General features: G+C 44.9%; 2 protein-coding genes across 2 annotated transcripts in view; one reads left to right on the top strand and one right to left on the bottom strand.

Annotated features, from left to right (window-relative positions):
- Positions 1–1,531: 1,531 nt before the first annotated feature.
- LOC144484338 (uncharacterized) overlaps positions 1,532–21,973 on the bottom strand; it is a 24,179-nt gene continuing 3,737 nt past the window's right edge. Inside the window, exons 3-4 of the mRNA XM_078202877.1 lie at positions 15,626–16,604; positions 1,532–4,642 (exon numbers count right to left, since the gene is read on the bottom strand). Of these exons, the coding sequence (XP_078059003.1) occupies positions 3,805–4,642; positions 15,626–16,604 (1,817 nt within the window). The 3' untranslated portion in view covers positions 1,532–3,804. The remainder of the gene's footprint in view (positions 4,643–15,625; positions 16,605–21,973) is intronic.
- LOC144484326 (uncharacterized) lies at positions 8,766–13,765 on the top strand. Its single transcript, XM_078202867.1, has 4 exons — positions 8,766–9,173; positions 9,330–9,765; positions 10,041–10,210; positions 13,691–13,765. Exons 1-4 carry the CDS (start codon positions 8,766–8,768, stop codon positions 13,763–13,765), a joined length of 1,089 nt encoding a protein of 362 aa, XP_078058993.1.

Genomic DNA, 21,973 nt, shown 5'->3' with positions numbered 1-21,973 from the left:
CTTTGGCTTTGAGCTTGATGTCGTCATTGCCTACAGGAAAAATGCCAGAGGACTGGAGGATAGCAAATGTTGTCCCCTTGTTCAAGAAGGGGAGTAGGGACAACCCTCATAATTATAGACCGGTGAGCCTTACTTCTGTTGTGGGCAAAGTTTTGGAAAGGATTATAAGAGATAGGATTTATAATCATCTAGAAAGGAATAATTTGATTAGGGATAGTCAGCACGGTTTTGTGAAGGGTAGGTCGTGCCTCACAAATCTTATTGAGTTCTTTGAGAAAGTGACCAAAGAGGTGGATAAGGGTAAAGCAGTTGATGTGGTGTATATGGATTTCAGTAAAGCGTTTGATAAGGTTCCCCATGGTAAGCTATTGCAGAAGATACGGAGACATGGGATTGAGGCTGATTTTGGATCAGGAATTGGCAAGCTGTAAGAAGACAGAGGGTGGTGGTTGATGGGAAATGTTCATCCTGGAGTTCAGTTACTAGTGGTGAACTGCAAGGATCTGTTTTGGGGCCACTGCTGTTTGTCATTTTTATAAGTGACCTGGATGAGGGCGTAGAAGGATGGGTTAGTAAATTTGCGGATGACACTAAAGTCGGTGGAGTTGTGGACAGTGCGGAAGGATGTTGCAGGTTACAGAGGGACATAGATAAGCTGCAGAGCTGGGCTGAGAGGTGGCAAATGGAGTTTAACGTGGAAAAGTGTGAGGTGATTCACTTTGGAAGGAGTAACTGGAATACAGGGTACTGGGCTAATGGTAAGATACTTGGTAGTGTGGATGAGCAGAGAGATCTCGGTGTCCATGTGCATAGATCCCTGAAAGTTGGCACCCAGGTTGACAGGGTTGTTAAGAAGGCGTATGGTGTGTTAGCTTTTATTGGTAGAGGGATTGAGTTTCGGAGCCATGAGGTCATGTTGCAGCTGTACAAAACTCTGGTGTGGCCGCACTTGGAGTATTGCGTACAGTTCTGGTCGCCGCATTATAGGAAGGATGTGGAAGCATTGGAAAGGGTGCAGAGGAGATTTACCAGGATGTTGCCTGGTATGGTGGGAAGGTCTTATGAGGAAAGGTTGAAGGACTTGAGGCTGTTTTCGTTAGAGAGAAGAAGGTTAAGAAGTGACTTAATAGAGGCATATAAGATGATCAGAGGATTAGATAGGGTGGACAGTGAGAGTCTTTTTCCTCGGATGGTGATGGCTAACACAAGGGGACATAGCTTTAAATTGAGGGGTGATAGATATAGGACAGATGTCAGAGGTAGGTTCTTTACTCAGAGAGTAGTAAGGGCGTGGAATGCCCTGCCTGCAACAGTAGTGGACTCGCCAACATTAAGGGCATTTAAATGGTCATTGGATAAACATATGGATGATATTGGAATAGTGTAGATTAGAGGGGCTTTAGATTGGTTTCACTGGTCGGTGCAACATCGAGGGCCGAAGGGCCTGTACTGCACTGTAATGTTCTTTGTTCTATGTTCAAGGTTCCAATGTCTTAACCAAATGGCAAGAAAGAACACTTTAAATGGTGAATTCAGAAAGTTTATTAATCATTAAAAATGTAACAAGTCAGAAAGATAAAAAACAGAGTGTCGATTAACAGTGAATAGAGAAAGTTTAACATTAACAATTGAACAGACTTCTCTCCATCCCTCTCAGACCAGGACATGAAGTGACCGCTCCAAAAACGTGGATAACTTGTAAAACCAACAGCTCTCAACACCTCTCTGTAAACATCTCTCCCTCCACCTCTCTCTACCAAATTGCGTTCTCAAGATCACTTTTTTATACTTTAAAAATGTCAAAAGTCCATCTGAGCCAATTCCCATAAATCTTCAATTATAAACTAAAATAGACATGAGTTTTCAGGCGATTTAAAAACAAATGAACTGTCTGCTGAAAGGGTTAACTTTTCTACAGAGCCTAAAGAGGTAGGGAGTGAGCAGAAAAAACTTGGCACACAATTACATCACTTTACACAAGATTAAAACAAAACAAATGATTTTAAACTTCATCTATTAATTTTTTTGTTATATTCCTCAACCTATTTTATTTGATCAGTTTTTGTTAGGGATGGGTAACTTCTGTTCTTTATAAACTGATTCACTCATTTTGTTTATTCTACATGGGCTCAGAGAATCAGAACCCAGACTTTATCATCCTTATCCTTTTTCTCCCTTTGCCACCACTCCCTCTGTTTTGCGGGAGGGTCGTGGGGATTCCAATCAGAACTAATCATTTTATCATAAAAGTGAAATACTGCGGATGCTGGAATCTGAAACAAAAACAGAAAATGCTGGAAAATCTCAGCAGGTCTGACAGCATCTGTGGAGAGAGAATAGAGTCTGCATGACACTTCATAAGAGCTCTTACAAAGTGTCTTCCAGACTCAAAACGTTGGCTCTATTCTCTAATCATTTTATCTATAAGTTTCTTGTTCTTAGTTTCCAAATGGCAGGTAAGAGATCTGTCCGGTCCCCACTCGAGCTCTGATTATTCGCTGGCCATGCTTGGGTAAGATTATAACCATCAGAATCTACTCTCAGAGGTCCATTTTTCAGTCCAGTGCTACTTGTTTGGAGTATACCATCACTTCACCGACTATCGGGTCACAAGTCTCTCACAGTTCTTGTCACAAATGTATGATAAAATAATTTAAACAATGCCTGAGAAGGCTTCTTAATTTCTTAGTCAGCTTCCTATCACCGTTTGTTGATTGGTCAGACCCCTTTTTACAGATTCAGGAATCTCAGCCGCTGAACACCAGCCGGTCCTGGAATAAGTTTAATTCTAACCCATTCTGAGTAAATATTCTCACCAGGTCCTCTGTTGGAGCCCTGCTAAGCAGCTTTAATGGTTCGTGATTGCAGAAACTGAGCAGTCACAGGAATGTGGTCAAGATAGTCCAGTCCCATAATGCCTCACATTCAATCTGCAGTCCTTCAATTATAACAGAATATGTGGCTGTATGTAGCTGCCTCGGCCGTGGTCAACCCCAACACTGCCTTCTTAAACTGTTACAATGCCTGAGGTGTAGGTACACCCACTGTGCTGTTAGGAGGGATTTCCAGCTACACATTCCAGACTTTCACTAGACTGTAGGTGGATACCAGATTGATATATTCCATTCAACCACTCCCAAGGTGAGTTATTACAATTTCTTTATTGTCCAGGACAATATATTCACAATATCTTTAAAACAGAATTTAAACATTCCCATTTGATTTCAGGTATTAACATATTCTGTTAGTTTGTTCTTTATTGTCGATGTCAGGCTGGGGTTGTTCTCCTTGGAGCAAAGGAGGTTGAGGGGAGATTTGATAGAGGTGGACAAGATTCTGACAGGTTTAGATAAGGTGGACAAAGAAAAGCTGTTCCCATTAGCTGATTGGACAAGGACGAGGGGGACACAGATTTATGGTTTTGGGTCAGAGATGCGGGGGGGGATGTGAGGAAGAATATTTTGATGCAGCGAATGGTAATGATCTGGAACTCGCTGCCTTAGATGGGCATTTAGGCGGTGTTTCAAATATAAATGCTGACTAAACATGTCTTAACTTCCTCACACCCTGTCACTCTGTGATCCTTGTGAAAGTTGAAACCAGGTATTCACAACAAGACTCAAAGAGCATCAGCCCACTGGAGGCAAAGTTGTGAGACCGGCCAGTCCAGCAGAAAGAAACCCTCCGACCCTCCCCATTGACCAACTGTGAGAATGAACAAAATGCAGTCCTGGGTGTAACTGAGAGCAGAAACAATGACAGCAGAATCCAACCACTGTCATCACTCGTGAATTGGTTGGTGTCTCAGCAGGGCGGATGAAGCTCTGAAACTCTTCCCACACTGAGAGCAGATGAATGGCCTCCCCCAGTGTGAACTCGCTGGTGTCTCCGCAGGGTGGATGACTGAGTGAATCCCTTCCCACAATGAGAGCAGGTGAATGGTTTCTCCCCAGTGTGAACTCGCTGGTGTGTCTGCAGGTTGGATAAGTCAGTGAATCCCTTCCCACATTGAGAGCAGGTGAATGGCCTCTCCCCAGTGTGAACTCGCTGGTGTGTTTGCAGGTGGGATAATTGAGTGAATCCCTTTAGACACTGAGAGCAGGTGAACAGCTTCTCCCCAGTGTGAACTCGCTGGTGTCTCCGCAGGGCGGATGACTGAGTGAATCCCTCCCCACACTGAGAGCAGGTGAATGGTCTCTCCCCAGTGTGAATTCGCTGGTGTCCCCGCAGGCTGGATAAGTCAGTGAATCCCTTCCCACACACAGAGCAGGTGAATGGCCTCTCCCCAGTGTGAACTCGCTGGTGCGTTTGCAGGTGGGATGTCTGAGTGAATCTCTTCCCACACTGAGAGCAGGTGAATGGTCTCTCCCCAGTGTGAACTCGCTGATGAGTCTGCAGGCTGGATAACCGAGTGAATCCCTCCCCACACTGAGAGCAGGTGAACGGCCTCTCCCCAGTGTGAACTCGCTGGTGCGTCCGCAGATTCGATAACTGACTGAATCCCTTGCCACACACACAGCAAGTGAATGGTCTCTCCCCAGTGTGACTGCGTCGATGAGCTTCCAGCTGAGATGGGGAAATGAATCCCTTCCCACAGTCCCCACATTTCCACGGTTTCTCCATGGTGCAGGTGTCCTTGTGACTCTCCAGGTTAAACAATCAGTTAAATCTCACACAGAACACGGGTACAGTCTCTCCCCGCTGTGAATGCTGCAATGTATTTTCAGGCTGTGTAACTGGTTAAAGCTCTTTCCACACTCAGTGCACTGGAACACTCTCACTCAGGTGTGTGTGTGTCTCGGTGCTTTTCAAGTCACACAAATGATTAAAGTTTTTGAAGCACAGAACAGAGAAACATTTCTCCTTCGAGAATCAAAGGTCGAAATATTCAGGTCCCGATGAATTGAGTGAGGATGTCAGATGTTGATGTGACGTTTGGTTTGAAATTTGTCTGTAAATCCTCCCCTTCCAATATCCTGTAAAAAGAATTTACAAAAGTGATCAGTGTCAGTACAGGATAGAAATTCAGAACAATTCTAGTTTCTCTGGAACATTCTTTCCTCTCTCATTCCCCAAAGCTGTGAACTCCATCCCACACACTCTCCCTCCATTCTCACTCTGCTGTATCTCATATTCACCCTCCCAATTCTCCTGAAGATGCTGGTTGAGGGTGATTGACAGATCCATAGACCACAGAACATAGAGCAATACAGCGCAGTACAGGCCCTTCGGCCCTTTATTCCCCGTGATGAATTCTCCCATTTCTAAAATTTTGTCAATCATTTTCTCTTTATATATCTGTAGAAATTTTTACAGTCAGTTTTTATGTTCCTGCAAGCTTACTTTCATACACCATTTTTCCCTGGGAGTGGGTGAAGCTGTTTAAAACCTGTTGCTCAGTTTGCGATGCTTTCCGGTCACGAGGACCCGGTTGGGAGCAGAAAACGCTGAAGCCCCGCCCACTCACTGTTGCGTCACCAAGACACCAGCGCATGCGCTCTGCTCCCTGCCGAATCAAGATGGCGGCTGTTAACCTGAGCCTCGTCTCGGGAAAAAGACCTGAAGCTACAAACACGGGACCTGCGGATTACTATGAGAGGTTTGAGACCTTCACCAGATATTTAGAAACCCTCTCCGTCCATCTGCCGGTTCCAATCCTCCCTCCATGTATCCGCATCCTTACCGGTTGCTGATGAGACAGAGGAATGTATCTCCTTGCCATCATCCACGCTGCACATGCGCCAAACGCTGCCTGACTGCGCATGCGCACCTCTCTCCCGTGCTGTGGATAGGGACCATTCCCGACCGCGAGGAATGTTGGGTAAAGCGCACGCCATCGAAACTCCTCATATGTGAACAGTGAGCTTTTTCTGCTGCGATGTGAAAATTAGGGATACGGGTGCAGTCAATAACATTAGGAATCAAATTATACTGTAACCTATGCGGCACGGTAGCACAGTGGTTAGCACTGCTGCTTCACAGCTCCACGGTCCTGGGTTCGAATCCCTGCTCGGGTCACTGTCTGTGTGGAGTTTGCACATTCTCCTCGTGTCTGCGTGGGTTTCTTCCCACAGTCTAAAGATGTGCAGGTTAGGATGATTGGCCATTCTAAAAATTGCCCTTTAGTGTCCTGAGATGTGTAGGTTAGAGGGATTAGCGGGTAAAATATGTAGGGATATGGGGGTAGGGCCTGGGTGGGATTGTGGTCGGTGCAGACTCGATGGGCCAAATGGCCTCTTTCTGCACTGTAGGATTTCTATGATTTCTAAGTACTCAAGGTATTCATTATCCAACAGAAAGTAGGGGAATGGAAATTCTCAACCGAAGTTTCTGAAATTGATACATAATGAGGGGGAAGTCGAACTGTATCTTTAATGAACATGAACACGCAAAAATGGAACTTGACAACTTTTAAACAGCTCGCCCTCTTGACACAGAAATATCATAATGGGAAATGTGTGTGATGGATAGAGCGGTTTCTGGGGCACAGGGGATTGTGGGATCCATGGCCCCATTAAACAGCAGCTATTGGTATGTGTTTTATTAGAGGAGCGTCAGTGACTGCAAACATTAACTCTGTTTCTGTCTCCATAGATGCTGTCTAACCTGATGAATATTTCCAACGTTTTCTCTTTTCATTTCAGATTTCCAGCAGCTGCAGTGTTTTGATTTTGTTTATTTGAAGGCGTTGCTCATGGAACCGACTCTAGAAACAAATGGACCATTTAAAGCTGTGTTTCAAGCAAGGAAAAAGTAGCTCTGTCAGGGATTTTCATCAAATTTACATTTAGAAAGATTTCAAATTTTTCAGTGTGTGGGAAGGGATTCAGTCGTTCATCCACACTGCTGAGGCACCAGCGAGTTCACAACTGGAACATGGACATTACTAGAATTACCAGCAATTGGCTAAACCTCCTTTGACAGCACCTTCCAAAACTACAAACCTCTCCTCAACATGGATAAGGGCAGTCTGTGCATGGAGACCCCATAACCTGCATTTACTCTTCAGAATCACGCACTATTCTGACTTGGTAGAAGGTCTGCCTTCACAATCACTCGGCCAAAATCCTAAAACTTATTTCCGAGCAACACAGTACAGTGGCACAGGGTGGCACAGCGGTCAGCACTGCTGTTTCACAGCACCAGGGACCCGGGGTTCGATTCCAGCTTTGGGTGACTGTCTGTGTGGAGTTTGCATGTTCTCTCTGTGACTGCATGAGTTTCCTTCAGGTGCTCCGGTTTCCTCCCACACCCCAAAGGTGTACAGGTTAGGTGGACTGGCCATGCTAAATTGCCCCTTAAATGCAGGAGGATACAGGTTACCTCAGGATTACAAGTTGTTTTGAGATTTGAGATTGAAAACAACATTTGGTGGTGATAGTTTTCCTGCATCCTTTGAGTTGGTGAAGGTTGTGGTTTGGCAGGTTCTGTCAAAGTTCTTGTCCAGTTGTAGATGTATAAAGTCCTTACCATTCATTCCCTCCCTGTTTCATCTCTATCTTTCTCCTCCCATTAAGGTTGAATTCTTGTGTAGATCTGGACTGGGTGGCAGGTTTCCTGAATTGAAGGACATTAGCAAACCATTTGAGTTTTTAATCACAATCCAGCAGCTTTCGTGGTCACTTTTTCCTTGTTCCGGCTCCACAAATTACCGGATTCATTCAGCTCAATTTCACAACCTGCCTTTGTGTTTATCACTGTTTTTTTCTCCTCTTTTAAATTAATTTGCAGCCTCAAGAAATCCATGAGCCATGTACATATTCAGTGTGAGAGATTGCAACCCCTGAAGGAGCTGCTTCTCCACTTTTAGTTACAATTCTGTTCTGCCCCACGCTCCTGTTCGTTAACTGCCCAGTGTGGAGGAGACTGGGGAGGTCAGAGGATCTTTTCCTGGACCTGCTCTTGGGGCTGGTTAATTTGTAGTTCAGCAGAGGGTAACTTGGCTGTGGGCCCCTCTTCTGTGGTTTCACAGTAACTTCATTACAGTGTTACTGTCAGCCTTACTTGTGACTAATAAAAATAAACTTTAACTTTCTTGTCTGTGCTCGTGTGGTCCTGGAGAGGGAGCAGACAGTGTCGACTGGAACACTCGATATCTTCCACAACTCAGGGGACAGAGTGTCTCACAAACACTGGAAACAAAGTTCTGGTTTAGTTCAGATGGAAGTTCGATTGGATCACAAGATTTGGGGAAACAAGATTTGAAATAATATTCGATGGAAACTAGAATTGTTTGTTGTGAATTTCTGTCCTGTGCTGACAGTGATACTGACTCTGTCAATGTCTTTTACAAGGTCCACAAGGGCGATGAATTGCAGATGGGAAATGGAAACCAAACATTACATCAAGATCTGACAGAGTCACTCAATTCATCAGAACCTGAATATCATCGACCTTTAAATGTGGAAGGAGAAATGTTTGTCTGTTCTGGCGGTGGGGAACAATTTCAAACATCAGTGTGACTGGAAAAGCACCGAGACACAGACCTGAGTGAGAGTGAACTGACTGGAAAGAGCTTTAACCAGTTACACAGCCTGAAAGAAACATCACACAATTCACAGCAGAGAACAATAACACCATAAGAATTAGGATCAGAATTAGGCCATTGGACTCATCGAGTCTGCTCCTCCATTCAATGAGATCACGGCTGATATGATATGACAATCCAATTTTCTGCCTTGTCCCATAACCCTTAATAGCCTTACTTCGAAGCAATACACATGTTGTGTGTGGACAAGGCTTGAACATATAAGAACACCTGCACCATGGAGAAACCATGGAAATGTGGGGATTGTGGGAAGGGATTCAGTTACCCATCGCTGCTGGAAATGCATCGGCGCAGTCACACTGGGGAAAGACCATTCACCTGCTCCATGTGCGGGAAAGGATTCATTCAGTCATCCCACCTGCTGACCCACCAGCAAGTTCACATTGAAGAGAGGCTTTTTAACCACTCTGACGGTGATCACAACTCTAAAAGCCCTGAGGACCTGGTCATGCACCAATCTATTCACACCGAGAAACAGTTCTGCTGCTCTTACTGTGGGAAGTTATTTAAGCGATCACAGAATCTCATTGAACACAAACGCACTCATACTGGGGAAAGGCCGTTCATCTGCTCTGTGTGTGGGAAGGGATTCACACGATCATCTCACCTCGCTACACACCGACTGGTTCACACTGATAACAGACCTTTCAAATGTACTGAATGTGAGAAGAGTTATAAAACCACAAGTGATCTGCTGATACACCAGCGAGTTCACAATGAGGAGAGGCCATTCAGATGTACAGTGTGTGGGAAGGGATTCACTCTGTTATCCAGCCTCCAGAAACACCAGCGAGTTCACACTGGGGAGAGGTCATTCACCTGCTCCTTGTGTGGAAAAGGATTCATTTATTTAACCAGCCTCAGATCACACCAACTCGTTCACTCAGATAAGAAACCTTTCAAATGTTCTGAATGTGAGAAGAGCTTTAAGACCTCGAGTATTCTGCTGAGACACCAACAAGTTCACTCCGGGGAGAGACCGTTCACCTGCTCTGACTGTGGAAAGGGATTCACTCGCTCATCCAACCTGCAAACACACCAGCACATTCACACCGGGGAGAAACCGTTCACTTGCTCTGAGTGTGGGAAGGGATTTTCTCACTCATCCCACCTGCTGAGACACCAACACACTCACAATGGAGAGAGACCGTTCACCTTCTCTGAGTGTGAGATGGGATTCACTCAGTCAACCCATCTTCTAACTCACCAGCAAATTGGCAGGTGTCTGGAGGAATTGGATTCTGCTGTTATTCACATCCAGGACTGAACAATGTTCATTCTGACAGTTGGGGTGTGTTTTCACTGATGTTTGTGATCACTATAACTGGGCTGGAGTTTATTACTGTGGATAAATGTCAAATTAACTAATATTGTTTAAGACACAAAGCTGGGACCTTCATTTCTCCAGGATAAGAAAAGATTAATCAATGTCTTGTTACCAATTGCTGCATTTTTGTGGCCTTTTCTCCTTTCTAACTCTTGATTATTTCAGTTTTCACACCTTCAGTTATTCTCCTGGGCAAGTCCCAGCTCCCCACACCTTCCAGAGTATCTTTCCTGGCCTTGGAATCCATGGAAGGCATCAGCAACACATCCGCGATCACCAAACACAAATCACAGTTGTTTGCACTGATCCACTTCTTTCCCCAGTCATTCAGGATGGTGATGTTTGTGGAGCTTTCTCTCTCTGTGATTTGTTTAATTGTCCCCCACCATTCACGACTGGATGTGGGGGGACTGCAGCTTTGATCTGATCCGTTGTTTGTGGGATCGCTTGGCCCTGCCTGGAACATGCTGCTTCTGCTGTTCAGCATGCTTATAGTCTCATGTTAGAGTAACCAGGTTGGAATCTCAGTTTTAGGGTGCCCAGTGCTGCTCCTGACTTGTTCTCCTACACTCCATGTTGAACTAAGGAAGGTGATGACTGGTGGTATTATTGCTGAACTATTAATCCAGAAACTCAGCTAATGATTTGGGGACCGGGTTTCGAATCCTGCCACATCAGTTGGTGGAATTTGAATTCAATGAAAAAAATCTGGAATTAAGAATTTATTGATGACCATAAAACCATTGTTGATTATCGTAAAAAACCCATCTGGTTCACTAATGCCCTTTAGGGAAGGAAATCTGCTATCCTTACCCGGTCTGGCCTACATGTGACTCCCTCTGAAATGGCTTCGCAAGTCACTCAGTTCAAGGGCAACAAGGGCTGGGCCATAAATGCTGGCCATCCAACAATGCCCATTTCCCACGAATGAATAAAAAGGATTTCAAGTTGAGGACTCCCAGGATGACTCACTTGCACTGTCCACCTCTGTGCTGCTCCCTCTAGTCATGATGTGGAGATGCCGGCGTTGGACTGGGGTAAACACAGTAAGAAGTTTAACAACACCAGGTTAAAGTCCAACAGGTTTATTTGGTAGCAAAAGCCACACAAGCTTTCGAAGCTCTAAGCCCCTTCTTCAGGTGAAGAAGGGGCTTAGAGTTTCGAAAGCTTGTGTGGCTTTTGCTACCAAATAAACCTGATGGACTTTAACCTGGTGTTGTTAAACTTCTTACTGCTCCCTCTACTCAGGTCTGAACTGCTGGTAGGACAGCACATTTTGGCAGGAAGGATAAAAGGGAAGCAGATTATCTAAATGGTGAGAGATTGTAGAGCTCTGAGATGCAGAGGGATCTGGGTGTTCTAGAGATTGAATAAACTGGGATTGTTCTCCCTGGAAAGACGGAGGCTGAGGCGCGACCTGATAGATGTTTATATAATTATGAGGGGTGTGGATAGGGTGAACACTTGGGACCTTTTTCCCAGGGCAGAAATGACAATTACAAGGCGGCACAAGTTCAAGATAAGGGGGAAAGGTTCAGTGGAGATGTGCGGGGGAAGTCTTTTTACACAGAGGGTGGTGGGGGCCTGGAATGCAGTGCCAAGTGCGGTGGTTGAGGCAGACACGTTAGTGACATTTAAGACTTATCTGGATAGACACATGAACAGGCGGGAATAGTGGGATATAAGTGGTTGGTCTCGATAGGACAATGTGATCAGCGTTGGCCGAAGGGCCTGTTCCTGTTCCTGTGCTGTTCTTTGTTCTTTGCATGAATCACAAAAAGCTCGTAAGCAGGTAAAGCAAGTAATTAGGAAAGCTATCATTTGTGAGGGGAATTGATTACATAAATATGGAGGTTATGCTTCAGTTATCCAGAGCACCAGTGAGACCACATCTGGAGTACGGTGTACAGTATTGGTCATCTTGTTTAAGCAAGGATGTAAATACATTGGAAGCAGTCGATTGACCAGAATAATGCTAGAAATGTGTGGATTATGGGTAAAGCTTGGACAGGCTAGGTTTGTGTCTGCTGGAGTTTAGAAGAGTAAGATAAATTTGATCGAAACATAGAAGATCCTGAAGGTTCTTGACAGGTTGATGTGGAGAGGATGTTTCCTCTTCTGTGAGAATCTCGAGCTCGGGGTCCCTGTTTAAAAATAAGGGTTCACACATTTAAAACGGAGATGAAGTGAAATATTTTCTTTCAGAGGGTCGTGATCCTCTGGAACGCCTCTGAAAAGGCGGTGGAAGCAGAGTCTTTGAAGATTTTTAAGGCAGATGTAGATAGATTCTTGGCAAGCAAGTGGGTGATAGATTATTGGGGGTAGGCAGGATGCAGAATTAAGGTTACTATCAGATCAGCCCTGATCTGATTAAATGGTGGAGCAGACTCGAGGGACCAAATAGCCGAATCCTGCTCCTTGTTCCTGTGAGACATTGGCAGTAAGATATGATTCAAAGTATGACTGTGTCAGCCTGTTGCTTGACTGGACTGTTTGACTGTAGGAATAGTCATATTTAATAGTTTGTAGCATGGTTATGTGTAATCATCAAGTAATTGAAGCTTATTAATCAATTAACCTGCTGTGATATTCTGCTTAATTATAATATATTAGTATCATGTAACTGGCTTTGTCTGTAACTGCATCCTTATTTGATAAATGAAATACATCACATGACCCGAGGCCGGTGTAAACCTACACTTTTATACTTTAATTACAGAGTCCTGTGGATCCCATCAACTCTGGATAGGCTGAGGTCTGGAACTGTTAACTCCTCAGCCATTGACAATAACAGTTATACTTGAGTTAGAGGCCATATTGTGTGAAGAAACCAGCTGTGAAGTTTCAAACCTTCAGCACTGTGTCATAAATTAATGTATCCTTTTAACTTGTAATATCTTAAAAGAAGCAGTGACTTTCCTTCACACTATATAACCATCATTGGTTTGAAAAATTAAAGGTTTCAGTTTAGTTTTCATCACACAGTAGTAATTCTGACTCATTCGTTTTGAACATTTATCAATTGAATGTATCATACTGTATTTGTGTTTCCTGCTCTCTCACCTTTTACACACTGATTTGATGCCACTTTCTTTGGATTTTAGATCTGAAGTAACTTTGTAATTTCTGTATTAGTTTAAGGCTGTGTGTCACTTTGTGTCCTTTTAATTAACTGTGTTCCAAGCTCTGGCAACCACTACAAAAACCAGCAAGCACTTTCTTTAACCAAAATATACTGATAGTCACTGCCCCAATGAGAACTCCACAGGATTTCTACACATCAATTAGACATTTGAGACAATGAACCCAAATGTTAACCATTGGGATTTGACACCATAAACTTGCTTATCTCAAATAAGTGACAAAGAAGATATCTTTAGGCCCCCCCCCGTTATCTCAGTACGAAGCCATAAAATTTAATAAAATGACAGGAAAGGTTATAACGTGGGGCAGACTCCGAAAGTAACTGATACATTAGAGGGCCAGCCAGGAGGTTGCAGGAAATGATCGGTAGGTGACCATCACCATGAAGAAACCAATCAGAAACTGATTCCACACCACCGACATCAATCAGGGACATCTTTCTCGTGTCCAACCAAATAAACAAAATCAGCTTAACTTCGGGACAACTCAAAAGGGGCAGCTCCCTAAAAGGAGGGGAACCGCCCGAAACAAAAAACAAAGCGGAAAGGAAACTTAAAACATCAAATTAAAATGTGATTAAAGGGGTCAATAATACACCCCAGTCCCTGCAGTGCCCAGCGGGCATGGAAGGCTTCAGTGGTGCCTTCGGACACTGCATGCTCCCTTTCCAGGGACACCTGGCCACGAATATAGCTGCACTAGAGGGGGCAGAGAGTCAGGTTGAAGACCCCTTCGATCGCCCGTAGATGGAATTAAATGCATCAGAGACTGATCATGTGAACCAGAGTTCAGGAACACCATTGATCATGTACAAGGGACTGTGTCCAGAAAAAGTTAATAAGTATCAGCTTTCAGCTGCCTGGTTCACAGCTCAGAGAAGCTGAGTAGGAAGAAGATAGACAACAGTCTATCTGTATTATGTCACCCAGTGGCAGCATGTAGATGAGAAACAGGAGGGGCAAAGGATAAACACTTGGGGGACACCTAGTGCAGGGGCTTTGGAGAGGAAAGAGAGGTTGGAGATGGGGTAGCAGTTGGCAAAGAACAAAACAGCACAGGAACAGGCCCTTCGGCCCTCCAAGCCCGCGCCGCTCCCCGGTCCAGGATTGAATCCTGAGTCCAGGATCCCCGCCCAATTTTCCAGCCTATCTACATCCTAATATCCTATCCACCGAGCTGTCCCTCACAGCTACGATGCTTTGTTCATCACAACCTATTAACTCACCCCCACCCCCCCATTCCAGACCATGTGATCTCCAGGGAGAGGCGAAAACCCAGAGTGAAAACCCCAGGGCCAATATGGGGAAAAAAAATCTGGGAAATTCCTCTCCGACCCCCTGTGGCGATCGAAACGAGTCCAGGAGATCACACTGGCCCTGATCAGAAAATGCTTCCCAACCCTATTCATTTCCACCATCTGAATTCCCTGCCCCCGAGACAGGTTCCCAACTATCCGCAGTCTCACTCTGTACTGGCACCAGCAAGATGATCATAGAATGAAGCCTTGAAACGAGAAACAAAGAACAATTAGCCCGCGCCGCTCCCTGGTCCAAACTAGACCACTCTTTTGTATCCCTCCATTCCCACTCCGTTCATATAGCTGTCTAGATAAGTCTTAAATGTTCCCAGTGTGTCCGCCTCCACCACCTTGCCCGGCAACACATTCCAGGCCCCCACGACCCTCTGTGTAAAATATGTCCTTCTGATATCTGTGTTAAACCTCCCCCCCTTCACCTTGAACCTATGACCCCTCGTGAACGTCACCACCGACCCGGGGAAAAGCTTCCCACCGTTCACCCTATCTATGCCTTTCATAATTTTATACACCTCTATTAAGTCTCCCCTCATCCTCCGTCTTTCCAAGGAGAACAACCCCAGTTTCCCCAATCTCTCCTCATAACCAAGCCCCTCCATACCAGGCAACATCCTGGTAAACCTCCTCTGTACTCTCTCCAAAGCCTCCACGTCCTTCTGGTAGTGTGGCGACCAGAACTGGACGCAGTATTCCAAATGCGGCCGAACCAACGTTCTATACATCTGCAACATCAGACCCCAACTCTTATACTCTATGCCCCGTCCTATAAAGGCAAGCATGCCATATGCCTTCTTCACCACCTTCTCCACCTGTGAGATTGTGGGATTGAGTGTTTTTTTAGGATTGGTGATGACAGTGGATTTGAAAGTGAGAGGGACAGTGTGAGAGAAAAGAGAGAACCGTCAACAATATCACCTAATGTGGGGAAGTTGGATGATCAGCAGTTTAAGGAGAATAGGGTTAATGGAGCACAAGGTGGGTCTCATGGACAAGATGCAGAGGGCATGAAGGGAGATAGGAGAGAAACTGGAGAAAGCTGTAAGTTCTGGGCTTGAGCAAGGTGGAACTTTAGACATGGTTTGTCCCGGTGGGCTAGTGGAAGGGAGGGAAGCAGCAGAGGCAGCTGATCAGATTGTCCCAATCTTACAAAGAAGCTCCATGAGCTCCTCACACTTGGAGGTGAGGATGGAAGAGACAGGGGAGCATGAGAACCCTTCAAAAGGAAATAACATATGTTAAAGGTGTTAAAAGATTAAACACTGTTAACACAAAGCTAATTTATTGAAATTACTTGTGAATTCGCTGGTGTCTCAGCAGGTTGGATGACTGAGTGAATCTCTTCCCACACTTGGGGCAGGTGAATGACCTCTCCCTGGTGTGAACTCGCTGGTGTGTCAGCAGGGAGGATGACTGAGTGAATCCCTTCCCACACTGGGAGCAGGTGAATGGTTTCTCCCCAGTGTGAACTCGCTGGTGTACAGTGAGGTCAGATGATGTCTTGAACCCAGTGTCACAGTGAGAGCACCTGAATGGTTTCTCGTCAGTGTGAACACGTTGATGGCGCATCTGTTCCCCAGAACCTTTAAAGCACTTCTCACAGTCTGGGCATTTAAAAGGTCTCTCCTCAGTGTGAACTCGTTGATGGTGGAACAGTTGCCGGGAACTTTTGTAGCACTTCCTACAGTCTGGACATTGAAATGGTCTCTTCTCGTTGTGAACACTCTGGTGATTCAGCAAAGTGGATAATTGAGTGAATCCCTTCCCACACTCAGAACAGGTGAAAGGTCTCTCCCCAGTGTGAATTCGCTGGTGTGTCCGCAGGTTAGATGACCGACTGAACCCATGCCCACACACAGAGCAGGTGAATGGCCTCTCCCCGGTGTGAGTACGCTGGTGTTCAGTGAGTTGAGATGATTGTTTGAACCCAGTCCCACAATGAGAGCATCTGAATGGCCTCTCGTCACTGTGAGCACGTTGATGGAGTATCAGGTCCCGGGAACTTTTATAGCACTTCCCACAGTCTGGACATTTAAATGGTCTCTCGTCAGTGTGAACTCGCTGGTGCGCCATCAAGTCAGGGGACCGAGCGAATCCTTTCCCACACTCTGAGCAAGTGAATGGTCTCTTCCCAGTGTGAACTCGCTGGTGTCTCAGCAGGTTGCCTGACTGAGCGAATCCCTTCCCACAGTCGGAGCAATTGAAAGGTCTCTCTCCAGTGTGAACTCGCTGGTGTTGCAGCAGGCTGGATGAGCGAGAGAATCCCTTCCCACGCTTGGAGCAAGTGAATGACCTCTCCCTGGTGTGTCTGGGCTGATGAGTTTCCAGTTCCGATGGGGATCTGAATCCCTCCCCACATTCCCACCGTTTCTCCCCACTGTGAACGGTGCCTTTTCCTTCCATGTTCAAAACTCACAAATATTCAGCTGACAATAAATTGGGTGACTCCATCTGATCCTGATGGGATGTTTGGTTTGAGTTTTCTGATTGGAAATCCTCCACTTCAGATAATCTGAAATTGATTTTAAACAGAAAAAAGGGGATGAGAAAGAACTCACAAAAGGCAGGTTGTGAAATTGAGCTGAATTAATCTGGTTATTTATGGGGCTGGCACAAGGAAAAAGTGACCATGAAACCTGTTTGATCCTTTGTCAGAAGTGAAATGGTCACTACTGTCCTTCAGGGAAGAAAGCCTGCCTCTGGTCTGAGTCTACACAAGGTTCTGGCCTCTGCAACAACACAAGAAATAGGAGCAGGAGGAGGCCATTCGGCCTGTCGAAGCTGCTCTGCCTTTCAACCACATGTCATCATCATATTCAATGATGTAGCACCCTGGGCCCGAGAAATCTATGTTACAAGAGAGACAGAGAGAGAGACAGAGAGAAAGCAGCAAGAGACAGGGGCAAATGGGAGGCATTCTCTCGACCGAGAACTGAACCACAATCTCCTAATCCCTCAACCTCCACCACCTGGATGGACCAGGGCAGCAAGAGTATGTGGACACCATCACCTGCAAGTTCCCCTCCAAGCTTCATATATCCGAACTTGTCTGACATCCAAGGTTGGATGAGCAGAAATGTCCCCCATTTAAAGATTAAAGTTAAAGCGAAAGTTTATTTATTAGTCACAAGTAAGGCTTTCATGAACGCTACAATGAAGTTACTGTGAAATTCCCCGAGTCGCCACACTCCGGCGCCTGTTTGGGTAGTTAACTAACACGTCTTTCAGACTGTGGGAGGAAACCGGAGAACTCAGAGGAAACCCACGCAGGCACGGGGGAGAACATGCAAGCTCCACGCAGACAGACAGTGACCCAAGCCGGGAATCGAACCCGGGTCCCTGACGCTGTGAGGTGGCAGTGCTAACCACTGTGCCGCCCATGGCACATATATTGATGAATGCTGATCTACAAACAAATGCTCACTGAAATACAATGCTTCATTTTAAGATGCACCAAGATTGTAAATTTCTTATCCTTGTTTTCCTCCATGGTTGCAATCATCCTAATCTCTGTAATCTCCTCCAGGCCCACACCCTCCGAGATCTCTGCACTCATCTAATTTTGACCACTTGAGCATTCCCGATTTTAATCGTTCCATCATTACTGATTTTGCCTATTTCAGAAGCTCTGGAATTTCCTCCTTAAACCTCTCTGATTCGCCACCTCACTTTTCTCAGTTAAGATTCTCTTTAAAACCTAATATCTCGTCATGTGGCTCAATGTCAATTGTTATTTCATAACATTTCTCTGAAATGTCTTTAAAAGTTTAATTCTATTTATGCACAATATAAATACAAATAATGGTCACTGCCCTGGATATATATCATTGTTCTGCCTCATCAGTAAGAAACTGGAAGTGACAGAGTGAAGCAGGCGAATAGAGATTCTCACTTGGAGATAATCAAAATTGTTGCCCCCAACAAAGGTGGCGGCGATACACACATTCTGCTGCTCCTGCCCCGAACAAAGATGGAGCCGCGCATGCGCTCTGCTGCTAATGCCTGGATAAAGATAGCGGCCGCTGAACCCAGCTCTGTGAGAAAGCTGCGGCCCCTGCTGCAGGGAGGGGGCAACGGTTCGCGGGAAACGCTGGGAGATTTTTCCGTATTTGCGGTTCATGTAACGTGTTTACGTTACGTATCCAGTCACTCACCTGATCCGTGGTTCTCTTCGTCTCGCCATTCTCTCCGTTACGGATGGCAGATCCAAGGAACAAAAGCTTGTCTCCGTCGCCATTAACTAGACTGCGCATGCTTCACTCACAGCCAAGCCCCGCCCCCTCATTCACTCTGATTGGTTGGAGGACCAGCTTATTCACACTGAGGAGAAGACTGCATTCACTGTGGAAAGAGGTTCAGGTCCTCAGGCAACCTCACTGCGCACCAGCAAATTCACACCAGGGAGAAGCCGTACACCTGCTCCGTGTGTGGGGAGGAATTTGCCCAGTTATCCAGCCTCCAGTACCCCAGGAAGTTCACACTCAGGAGAGGCCATTCAACTGCAGTGCCTGTGGGAAGAATTTCAGATCTTCATCCAACCTCATTGAACACCAGCGAGCTCACACTGGGGAGAGGCCATTTATCTGCTCTATATGTGGGAAGGGATTCACAAAGTCCTCCAACTTGATGGTACACCAGTGAATTCATACCAGGGATAGGCCATTTATCTGCTGTGTGTGGGGGAAGGGATTCACGGAGGCAGCTAAAGAGCGGAGACATCAGCGAGTTCAAAAGTGACTGAAGGGATTGAATTCTGCTGTTGTTAGTGCTGCTGTTTATCACATTCAGGATTGATAATCTGACAATATCTGATTTGATTTTGCTGATGTTAACAAACCCTGTGGCTGGAGTTTAATATTCTGGAAATGTCACTGATTTTCGGGGCTGCAATGTCCCTTTTTAAACGCACATTCTGTGATCTTTCTCCTAAATTCAAGAATTCAGGAACTGGTTTACAATAAAATTATAAACTTTTACTTCAATCCTAAATTGATACAAAATCCAGAAGTCAATGTTTAAAAGGGTCCATTAATTAACATCTCCAATTAGAAAGTGTTGATTAATCCTTGCTGACAATTACTGATTTACACGTTCTTCACAGTGACATTCCCATTCTGAAATGAAATTATCAAGGAAAATTGAACAAAATAGTGAAATATTTTACAGACACATCAATTAAAATTTTAACAATCAACATTGATATTGATGCAACTGGAAAGTCGCTGAGTTCAATAATTTCTGACACAGCAGCAGCAACATTTGGTAAAGGTGGAACACACAACAAACCAAAAGAGAAAATGTTGGAAAATGTCAGCAGGTCTGGCAGCATCTGTAAGGAGAGAAAAGAGCTGACGTTTCGGGTCCAGATGACCCCACACACAACAAAGACTGGTTTGAGATCCATTCAGCAGAGATGACGTGTCATTGAAGCAAAAAGCAAAGTCTACTTGATGGTACAACATAAACCCAACAGCTGGAACACTGTGTCACTTGAAAATAGCCAGGAAAAATGTGTAAAAACAGCGCGATACTGTGCCAATAATCACTGGACCAGCTGATATCAAGAAATTCAAAAACTGACAATGCTGAAAAATCTCGGCCGGTCTGATAGCTTCTGTGGAGAGAGAATAGAGCCAACGTTTCCAGCCTGGATGACCCAGCTAGAAGAGAAGTGAACAATTGGTATTGAATCTAAAATGCTGCCAGCTGCTGCGCTGAGAAAAATGAAATGTTCTAATTACTGAGTGAAAAATGTACTTGTACCATATTTTACATTTAGTCTTGCTGGAAGCTCAAGGGTTTGTATTGCTGATTCTGATCATTCGAGTAGCGTCTTGATTACATATCGATGATATGTAATCAAGAAATTAAAACAAGCTCGTGGTTTAGGAATTACTGGGTTAATCAGAAATCATTTGTGAGAAGTGAATAAGGATGGGGAAATCAGGAAACAATTGCCACTTAATCAGTCTTAAATGTATTGAATTTATAGGACAGTGTCGACTGTTTATCCCAACCAAAAGCGTCTCTCCAGCACAGACCTGAAACAAGACAAACTTGGTAGGGTGGGGTGATCATGGCCTATATGTAAACTCACGACATAAAGGTTAAACAGGATGTCGCAGCAAGCAATGAACCACAAAGTGACTGAAGAGACTTCCAATGGGCTGACGAATGGCAGATGGAGTTTAATTTAGATAAATGTGAAGTGATGCATTTTGATAGATCAAAACAGGGCAGGACTTACTCAGTTAATGGTTGGGCATTGGGGAGAGTTATAGAACAAAGAGATCTAGGGGTACAGGTTCATAGCTCCTTGAAAGTGGAGTCACAGGTGGACAGAGTGGTGAAGAAGGCATTCGGCATGCTTGGTTTCATTGGTCAGAACATTGAATACAGGAGTTGAGACATCTTATTGAAGTTGTATAAGACATTGGTAAGGCCACACTTGGAATACTGTGTACAGTTCTGGTCACCCTATTATAGAAAGGATATTATTAAACTAGGAAGAGTGCAGAAAAGATTTAGTAGGATGCTACTGAGATTTGATGGTTTGAGATATAAGGAGAGGCTGGATAAACTGTGACTTTTTTCTCTGGAGCGAAGGAGGCTGAGGGGTGATCTTATAGAGGTCTATAAAATAATGAGGGGCACAGATCAGCTCGATAGTCGATATTTTTTCCCAAAGGTAGGGGAGTCTAAAACTAGAGGGCATAGGTTTAAAGTGAGAGAGGAGAGATACAAGAGGGTCCAGAGGGGCAATTTTTTCACAGAGGGTGGTAAGCATCTGGAACAAGCTGCCAGATTAGTAGTAGAGGCGGGTACAATTTTGTGTTTTAAAAAGTGGTTACATGGGTAAGATGGGTATAGAGGGATGTGGGCCAAATGCGGGCAATTGGGACTGGCTTTGTGGTTAAAAAAAGGGGCGACATGAACAAGTTGGGCCAAAGGGCCTGTTTCCATGCTGTAAACCTCTCTGACTCGAATGGAAATAGCAGGGAATTCACTGAACATCTGTCCCTTGCAAATGATAATTAAATAAATGATTGACATAAACACCAACACGAGCCACCACACCACCACCCCGCGCCCCCCCCTCCCCCGCCGCCACAGAAATAAGCTACATAAATGGAATTTTGTGTGGGGAAATCACTTCAAACAACAAAGAGCTTTTCAAAGTGGCTAAAGGTGACTGAGACAGGAGATCGGCATCCTTCTGATCCGGGATCAGTAAACCATTCCGAGGAGAATATCACCTCCAGACACGGAGATCAGTATCCCCCTGATCCGGGATCAGTAAACCCTTCCGAGGAGAATATCACCTCCAGCGATTAGCGGAGATCAGTATTTCCTTCAACCGGGATCTTACCTATTACAGGTTTTATGTCTTTTATGTATCATATCTAAACTGTTGCTTCTTAATAACTGAGTGAAAAATCACCGATGACTTCTTTCCATTTTTCAAATGCTCAGGCCAGCATTTATTGCCCCTTCCTCATTACTCTGTGAAGGTGGTGGTGAGCTGCCTTCTTCAATCACTGCAATCCCTGTGGTACAGGTACACGGTGCTGTTAGGGAGGGAGCTTTTAAACCTCTTCTCACAGTCCAAGCATTTAAACAGTCTCTTCTCATTGTGAACAAG

This window comes from Mustelus asterias, unplaced genomic scaffold (assembly GCF_964213995.1).
Source record: "Mustelus asterias unplaced genomic scaffold, sMusAst1.hap1.1 HAP1_SCAFFOLD_100, whole genome shotgun sequence".
NCBI lineage: Eukaryota > Metazoa > Chordata > Chondrichthyes > Carcharhiniformes > Triakidae > Mustelus > Mustelus asterias.
The sequence above is the reverse complement of the archived record's forward strand: the minus strand, read 5'-3'. Positions and strand labels throughout refer to the sequence as shown.

Excerpts from the sequence above, each read along its gene's own strand:
- LOC144484326 (XM_078202867.1), top strand. The coding sequence starts at position 8,766 with ATGGAGAAACCATGGAAATGTGGGGATTGTGGGAAGGGATTCAGTTAC. Across the intron at positions 9,174-9,329 it reads ACCTCGCTACACACCGACTG|AAACACCAGCGAGTTCACAC; the intron begins GTTCACACTGAT and ends TCCAGCCTCCAG. Across the intron at positions 9,766-10,040 it reads TCTAACTCACCAGCAAATTG|TTTTCACACCTTCAGTTATT; the intron begins GCAGGTGTCTGG and ends TGATTATTTCAG.